The 9,729-nt window shown below is 34.9% G+C and overlaps 1 protein-coding gene across 1 annotated transcript in view; it reads right to left on the reverse strand.

Moving 5' to 3' along the window:
- Acss3 (acyl-CoA synthetase short chain family member 3) overlaps window positions 1-9,729 on the reverse strand; it is a 182,267-nt gene that overhangs the window by 64,379 nt on the left and 108,159 nt on the right. Inside the window, exon 8 of the mRNA XM_021174594.2 lies at window positions 1,646-1,797. Within this exon, the coding sequence (XP_021030253.1) occupies window positions 1,646-1,797 (152 nt within the window). The remainder of the gene's footprint in view (window positions 1-1,645; window positions 1,798-9,729) is intronic.

Here is a 9,729-nt window from a genome sequence, read left to right on the forward strand (position 1 = left end):
GCCATGATGGTCATGGACTAACACTCTAAAACTTTAAGCAAGTCCCCAGTAAACTCTTTAATAAGATTATTTTCAAGATTGGGGATGCTTACAAATTAAGATAAATGTGCCATCATAAATACCATTGGTTCCTATCAATAGAGAAGGATGATGAGGTTTTTTTTTTTTTTTGACAAATTCTCATACCCTGTGAGTAGTTATTTATGTGAAAAGTGTTAACTTAATGAGTGTTAGTGTGTGGAACATGATATATAAAAATCCATGCATAAATAGGAACACAGAAGAAAACAAAAGACATTTTAGTCTACTGGCAAATGTAACTCCATGCCTTACATTCAATTGGGTATATTACGTTAGTGAATAACTGACATTTAAGAAAATAAATACCTTCTCAAAACCTCTACAGGTGTCCTAGGATATGTATTTGAAATGTAAATGAAGAAAATACCTAATAAAAATAATAAAGCTATAGAAGTAAAAAAAATATGTATACTACATAAGTTCTAGAGTATTTTTGCCAAAATCTATTTTATATAGTTGGCATTGAAGTTAGGGACAACATGAATATGATAAATGAAGGCACAAAATGGAGATAAACAGAATATTGTAGTGCATGAGTCACATTATGCACACTTATAAAAAGTAAGACTGTAATGTTTACATTCTCTAATTTTTAGTAAATCTGGGTTTATTGTTTAAAAATATAAAATAATTTTAGATATGAGTAAAGAAAACTAAGAATCCTGCCAGATTTAAATCCTACTATATCTCAGCTATTTACTTCAGGCCACAGAAACCTATAATTTAAGTATCATGATATTAACTTCAAATATTCAAAATGTCTAAATCAAGCCTAATATTTAACCTGAAGAAAAACAAAAGCTCATCTTTTAGCTCATGCTTTCAGTGACCTATGTCACAGGGTTGGAAACAGCCTTGAGGATGTAATTGTGATACTTGTATTTGGAGATATACATCACAACTAATGAAATCAACAAAGTAACAAAAGCATCTATGGTATCTACAGGACACCATTACAAAGTTCAAGTGGAATAATTGGTCTCATTACAAACAGATGGAATTTGGATAGTAATATTCACATTATGTCTGTATATGTGTACTCAGGCAATGTATCTCTCCATTTAAGACCTGCTTATATTAACATTTCTGGAAGAGTTAGGTACTGAAATAACATGTATGTGAAATCAGAATCAGAATTTTGCTCTTAATTAAAATATAAACAGGGTCACCAAAAAGAAGAATGAAAGAAAGAAAAAAGAGAGGGGGAACGAAGGAAGAGAGGGAGAGAGGGAAAGAGGGAGAGAGGGAGAGAGGGAGAGAGGGGGAGAGAGAGAGAGAGAGAGAGAGAGAGAGAGAGAGAGAGAGAGAGAGAGAAATGGGAGAGAATAAAAGTGTTATGGTTAGAGTTGAATTGAAACAAACAAGACTATAGTGCTTAAAATATGACAGGTTCTCCAACAGTCTGAGTTACACATACAGAGCCATTCTTAACAATATTGTAAATATTTTACTCCTTCTATGGAGGTACTACACAACCAAAAAACAATGTTCAGTGTTATTTTGACTGCAGTTACGTTTGGACGTCAGCTTCTAATGTCATTTGCCCTGTGCATCTCTACTTCACCTTGTCAGAGAGTACTGCTTCCCCAAGGCTGCCCCAGGGTCCTGTTGACGGATGGCTCTAATTGCAGTTGGTGCTGTAAACAAGGCAGCCACTCCATGCTCTGCAAGCACACGGAAATAAGCGCCTGCATCCGGTGTTCCCACAGGCTTTCCCTAGGATGAGATTCATTTAAAATGTCACTGGGTAAATGTCTCATATTTCCACGACACTTTTATGCATACATATTTAACGCAGCAATATTAACAAAGATAGCTTCTCAACAAATCCTGATTCTACGACATTACCTTGTTCTGTTATAATCCAAAACTAAGAGAAAATTACCCAGGCTATTTTCTCCCTTTTAGAATCTTGGGAGCTTTTAAATTTAAATTAAATTTTTCAATGTTTTGAAAGATAAAAATTTGGATGTATGTATCACATTGAAATTAGAAGCATAATAGAATCTTCTCTATGTCAAGAAGTCATATATAGACAGTATTTAGATTATATGTTATATATTTATATATTGTATTACATATTTAATTTGTATAAACATAAAAATACAAATAATTACATATACAATATAATTATTTATTATGTATTAATATTTTACATAATATAGCTAAGCAATATATTCCTATATTAGTATTTATATATAAAATATTATATAGAGAAAAAAATTTGCTGTAAAGTAAATGAGAAATATAATCACTTTCTCAATATTAACAAATTTATATTTTCCAACATTAAAAGTGGTAAGAGTAATTCTTGAGGAAAAAAAAAAGTTAAAATCACAATGGTTCCTGTGCTTTCACAATTAAAGTTCTGACTCTAAGGAAAGAAAATTCTACAAATTAAAACATTCCACATGCTAGCCATTTTATATGCCATTTGATCTTTAAATGATTATACACACCACACACACACACACACACGTATATGTATATGTATGTATATATATGTATATATACATATATATATGTGTGTATAGATATACATATATACATATATGTGTATATACATTTATACACATATATATGTGTATATACATTTATATACATATATATGGTATATATATATATATATATATATATATATATATACCAACTGAAGATTAATGAATAAGAACATAGCGATGCTCGAAATTATGTAACTCAAAAGCACAAACTATTTTGGTAGATGTTCTTAAAAAACAAGTAAGAAAGATTTGAAGAATAGGCCAGTAATTTCCCAACTTTTTGATCAGAAATCCTGACTCATCCCTATTCCATCCTTTGTCCACCTCTTCTCATTATTGCAAGACCTCCTGTTCTTAGACCAAGGAACCTAGGTTATTAATGTATGTTGAATAAAAGTATACACATATTTCAGTGTAAAACATATTAGGCACAAATTATAATTAACAGAAGAAAATAGTTACCTTAGTTTATTTTTGCTGCCTTGAATATTCTAGAGAACATTAGACATTCTTGAAACATGGGGCACCTTCTATAATATTTGCTGGGGTCCACTGATCAAATCTAATCTAAGCTTTCCAGGCGTCTTTGGTTCTAGAAAACTCACATGGTAATTCTAAACTAAGGCAGCAAACTTACAGCAAACTGAGAAATCTCTCCAGAGAACACGAAGAGAACTGACAATCAGTGTGGTGGGCTGATAGAGAATGAACACATAGGACCCTATATTTTAGCACGTGCTCTTCAGTTGGTGGAACTCTTTGGAGAGATTGGGAGGTGTGGCCTTGTTGGAAGAAGTGTGGCCCTGGGAAAGGTTTAGTGGTTTCAAAAGTCCATGATATTCACAGCTCTCTCTCTCTCTCTCTCTCTCTCTCTCTCTCTCTCTCTCTCTCTCTCNTCTCTCTCTCTCTCTCTCTCTCTCTCTCTCTCTCTCTCTCTCTCTCTCCCTGCCTTGTGGTTATATTTCCAATTGTTAGACCTCAGATACTGTTCCAGTGATAGGCCTGCCTGCCTGCTTGCCATGCTCCCCACAACGATGATTATGGAGTCTAACCCTCTGAAACGGTAAGCTCCAAATAAACTGTTTCTTCTATAATTTGCCGTTGTTGTGGTATATTATCATGAAAATAGAAAAGTAACTAAGACAATCAATATGAGGAAGATCATACCTGGACAATAATTTAGATTCAGTTCTTATTTCAGAGAGGGTATTTGATAAGACATTATTAGGGCTTAGGTTTTTTTGTTTTGTTTTTAAATAACCACCATTAATGTTCTTTAATGTAACTATATTTCTTCTCTTTAAACAGAATAACCTTTCAGGCCTCTTATAGGCCAGTTATGCTTTCACTCTCATAGTTTAAATATGATCTATTACAGCCGGAAATTCATTGTAATGAATCCTAGAATCAATTTCCATTTATATCACTACTCCTCTATATGGGTTAGTAAATTCAAATAGAAAAGAAAGCTATCTGTTACAAGCCTACAATACACACACAAAATGTAAGATGAATTTTGAAGCTGTAAGACCATCAGTCAGGAATAATATTACAACTTTATTCCTTCTCATAAAGCGAGGTGAACACTCTTGATTTATATGTCTTCAAAGTATCTTAAGCATCAATCAATCTTGTGAGCACTGGATAGTGATTCGGTAAACCTGATTTCACCCACATAGAAATGATTTATAAAATAAGCCTTATGCAATTGACTTTCCCTGTCTATCTTTTTATTCTCTTGCCCACTAAGTAAGGATAAACCACTTTGTCAATATTTGCTTGGTAAGTCAACAATACCGAGATGATCTCTTAAAATTGTGTAACCACCACTAAAGAAACAATCTATGGCCAATTGAAATAGAATCTCACTGCCTGACAGGGTCAGAAGAAAATGATACTGCATCAAACTTGATACTTGTATTTATGTCAGCTAAAAGAAGACATAAGTGTCACAATGAACATAGTGTGCCATGTGGGACTATCTACAAACAAGATGTGCTTTGATTCTTTTCTAATGCCTTCAATTAGTCACATCTGATAAAAACAAAATGACAAGCTAAATATTAGAAAAACTACTCAAACATTTTATGAATGATATGGGATTATAACTATGTTACAATTCTGATGATGTGTCAAGTGAATATATACCAACATTATATTTATTGAGCATAGCCTAAAAAAACCATGATGTAGAGTTACTACTGGGAGTCTTTAAAGTGACATATACAGTGTCATGATCTAATGTACAGTAATTGAACTAGAAACATTCCATTGATTTGAATTTTACTCCCCATTATCTAGAAGATAATTAGATATTATTAAAAATGGTTTTTATTTTAAAATTACTGAAAACATATATTTTATTTATTTTCCTAATCACTTCTATATATCTCAAGACTGATTAGAATGAAATAACATAAAAGAAAATATTTTTTTCTAAAACAGCCTGCTGATTAACACAATTATTAATATCTAAGTAAATACTTTTCTTAACATCAAGCAGAACCTGGATAGACATTGTATTAGAAAACATAAAACACCTAGATGTTAAATTAATCATAGATTTAACAAATATTTATTGAGCATGCACTATGGGTTGGTTAGATATAGAAACTATTTTGTTAAAAATCCAGAGAAGCCCCTACACTAAAGTAATCTGACCAAAATGATTTGAAAAAACATATGCATACATATTATAAATAATCATATAACCAATGCTGCAGGGTGTGTGCCCAATAAATAGAAGGCATTCGGGAGTGTTATGCTGTCAGTTTGTTGCTGTTAGTTTGTTTAAAAAATAAAAAACTGAAGCGAATTCCAGGGACACGTTTCTTTATGAACGTTAAATAAAAGTGATGTCAATACCTTATTGATTTTATTGGGTACTCTTTCCTCTCATGCACCTTCTGCACAAACATACACATAAACAAATGTGCACATAAGCAAAATAGAACCTCTGTAATGCCTTTCAAATGAACTCAATAATGCATCAACCATGCTGATCTGACAGTGGAAAACTACCCCAATTGCATAGCTCTCATTTCAGTGACTCGCAAGAGGCAATCACTCAACTTAAAAATACAATTCTAAAGTTGTGATGTTGAAAAGCAAATGAAAAGATACACCAGAAGAAAAATGCAGCAAAAAGACCCAGCATTAAAAAAAAGTGTAAAAACCTATGCTCAAATCCATGTCATTGCTTCTTTACTTATATATGTATTTATGTTGAGAGAGACAGAGACAGAGTATGCATAGGCACGTAGGCTACAGGACACATGTGGAAATCAGAAGACTATTCTTAGCAGTCAGCTCTCTTTCTCTCTACCTTGTGAGATCCCACAATCAAATTCAAATCCTCAGGTTGCCAAACAAACACCTCTAACCACTGATCCATCTTGCCAGTCCACACAACATAACATTTTAACATCAATTTTATAAAGTAGCAGTTACTATTATTAACTAGACCTATAAGTGGTAACATTTCACAGTACAAACACAAAGATATATGTTCAATGTATACATACTCCAAATTAAATTCATTGTTATAATTTTTCTACCACATTAAGACACAGCCTGTTATTAATGGCCCACAGAAGACAAGGTTCTGGTTAGAAAACCAAAGAACTGTTCAAATCCACACATATTTACTGTTGATATTAAATTCTCAAAAAATGAAAGTGGGAAAGTGTAAACCCTCATCAAAAGAATGATAAACATCCAAGTTAAATCTTTGAACTCTAAACAAAATGAAGCCCTTTATTACAACCTCTGTGAGTCTGTTGGTGGAGGTCATTCTTCCCTGTGGTTTTCAGGCTTTGATATAAACATTTTTGGGTCCAGTGCAGTGCTTGCTTCTGTTTTCTCAAGCTTGGAAATACATCTAGTTTCTTTTTGAACACTATTTTCGAGAATGTCACCCAAGGCATGTTTCACTGAGGTTTTGAGGCGAAGAGAACAACATTCGGCAGCAGTCAGTGTGAATTTCATTTCGGCAGACAGGTGTTGCAGAGCATTGCTTTGTTTCTGTTGGAATAGTGGTGGATCTGGCAACAGCATTTGTTAAGTTTCTACTTCATGTCATATGCCATTACCAAAGCATGAATGTTTTGGCTCGCAACATTTAAACTTGAGACTTAGGAAAACATAAACAAATCTCCAACATCTACCATTTAGTGGAAGGCAGAATGCAGTATAGAGTATGGAGTTTGTTCAGTGCTATCTGTGTGAAACAGAAAACATATTGCTGATACACTAATTACCTGATTTTGTGTATATGTATGTGTGTATGTATATGATAGGTATGTATATACATATACACATATATGGCCAAAAATCGACTTCAGGTGACAGGAATTAAAAAATCTGGAAATGGAGAAAAGACAAATTCCCATTGTTGGTCTTTTTCTATGCTCTGAAACACGAAGCAGTCAAATAGAGAGCTTTAATATATGGGGATATTTTTCCATGGCTTCAGAGCTGGCCACGCTTTTTATTGAATAACCGGGGATTCCTCCCCGATAGAGGCTAATTCTCCTCCCCTGCAGCCATTACTTGCTTTAAGATCTTTGTATAGTGGTAGAACCCCAGTCAGTTAGGCCACTTCCTCATCATGATGTGTATTGATGCTGTCATTGCTCTTGTTTTGTTTATTCAGCTATTTCTCTTAGAGACTTTCTGTTTTCTAATTGTTGATAATTTCTTGCTTTATTCATTAATGAATTTACGTTTCTCATAGATATATACTTACAGGAGAACATTTTACACACAGGGCTCGTGTGTGTGTGTGTGTGTGTGTGTGTGTGTGTGTGTGTGTGCAGGTACATGTGTGTGTATGTGTGTGTTTGTGTGTGTGTGCAGGTATGTGTGTGNGTGTGTGTGTGTGTGTGTGTGTGTGTGTGTGTGTGTGTGTATGCATGTCTATGACATCTATGTCTGTTAAATACATGAAGTACTATGTGGTCTGGATATTTCCACATATTAGAAGTTTAATACCTAATATATTCTGTGGAGGAAGGGTCTTTAAAGAGACATTTAGAGGGCAGGAGCTCTATCCCCCTTCATAAACTGATTAACACTGCTATCCAGAGTCTGCAGGAGTAGATTTGTTCTCTCATCTATTTATTTTCCTACAACTTATGGATAGTTCCTACCCCCTGCTTGCAGGGTATAACAAGATTCCGTGCTGTAAACAAACAGTAGGTATTCTTTACCCTTCAAAACTGTGAGAAAAAATAACTACTCTTAAAATCAGTCTGTGGCATACTGTTAGAGCAGTTCTAAATGAATATATCCTGAAGAACTGTAGATGTCTAGTTCCAGTTGTTGTTGTTGTTGTTTTTATTTTGCTCTTCACCTGTCTTTTGCCAGCTATGTAAAGCACACTGGGAAGTCATTTTAAAATGAGACTAATCCCAGTTAAGAAGCCATTGCCCCCATCTAGGTGATTAGCATCTATGTATCTCCAGAAATAGAAACTTACTTCTGGAAGCGTTAGTGTCAAGTAAATGATACAGAGCATGCAATTGGCAACTCTGTGGGCCCGGTGCAGAGCTAATTAGAGGTCTGACATATTTAGCATTCTCAGTAGTCACAGAGAACATTTATCTGCGGCACAGCTAGTAGTTCACAGCTTCTAGTAGGATGTTTTTTACCCCTGTGCTCTTCCATGCTAATTGATTTTCAATCACTCTGCTACAGTGTACTAGAGGGAAACATTAAGAATTTCTTTTTATTCACAGTGATCACTGAGTGTGGGCTATAAGCAGAGAAGTTAAATATCTTCTTGCTAATCACACAAGCTGACTTCTAGGCAAGCAGTGAAGCACTATAGCTTCACTATCTGGCTTTGTACGATGCTTAAGTCCTTCAACATGTCCAGCCCTGCCCACACACCTTGAACCTACTTATATTTTTCTATTAAAAAAACTCCACACATCGATCCCTCAAAATTATGTAAATCTTGTCTTAAAGGTGACTCAAGACACACTAGTCCCTCAAGTTCACCTTAGCCATCCTGCCTCACGTTCCTAGAGTGTAATGCTGTTTCACGTCTATGCTGGAACCTATTTCCCACTGCCCACCTCCCCAGTGTGCTTTGCTTCTCAGTTCCTGCTACTGTCTCTCAGGTTTCAATTTTTACTTTATGCTGCTTCTCTTTTGTTAAGCCTCCTGTGGTTCAACCAACTTCTAGTCTTAATGTTCTTTTCTATGAGTTTCTTGATTGACTTGGAGAATTAAATGATTAAATCAGCTAGCTATTGAAGCTTGCCGCAGCCTCAAAACGGACACATCAATTTCAGTCAGAGGTCTGAATAGCATGAAGAAAGTAGTGATCAAAACCGAAAAACAGTATGTTCTCCTCAACTGGCCTTTCTTCCCACTGCATAAGTACAGTTTATAACTGTTTTTTTCCTAGTTGAAGCCATCAGAGCTATATTCAATGTTCTTATCTTTCTAATGCTGGCCACTTGGCACCTCCACAGTCGCCCTGTTCCTTAATATTGAACGTTATGAATAATATGGCTATATATTGAACACGATGAATAAAGTGGCTATGTTAAACCATCCCTGCATCCCTGGAATGAAACCTACTTGGTCATGATGGATGATTGTTTTGAGGTGTTCTTGGATTCGGTTAGTGAGAATTTTATTGAGTATTTTTGGATCGATATTCATAAGGGAAATTAGTCTGATGTTCTCTATCTCACATAAAAGCAGAGACAGTGAAACCTATAGAGGAGAAAGTGGGGAAAAGCCTCGAAGATATGGGCACAGGGGAAAAATTCCTGAATAGAAGAGCAATGGCTTCTGCTGTAAGATCTAGAATCGACAAATGGGACCTCATAAAATTGCAAAGCTTCTGTAAGGCAAAAGAAATTGTCAATAAGTCAAAAAGGCCACCAACAGATTGGGAAAGGATCTTTACCTATCCTAAATCAGACAGGGGACTAATATCCAATATATATAAAGAACTCAAGAAGGTGGACTCCAGAAAATCAAATAACCCCATTAAAAAATGGAGCTCAGAGCTAAGCAAAGAATTCTCACCTGAGTAATACCGAATGGCTGAGAACCACCTGAAAAAATGTTCAGCATCCTTAATCATCAGGGAAATGCAAATCAAAACAACCCTGAGATTCCACCTCAC

Source organism: Mus caroli, chromosome 10 (assembly GCF_900094665.2).
Source record: "Mus caroli chromosome 10, CAROLI_EIJ_v1.1, whole genome shotgun sequence".
In the NCBI taxonomy this organism is placed as follows: Eukaryota; Metazoa; Chordata; class Mammalia; order Rodentia; family Muridae; genus Mus; species Mus caroli.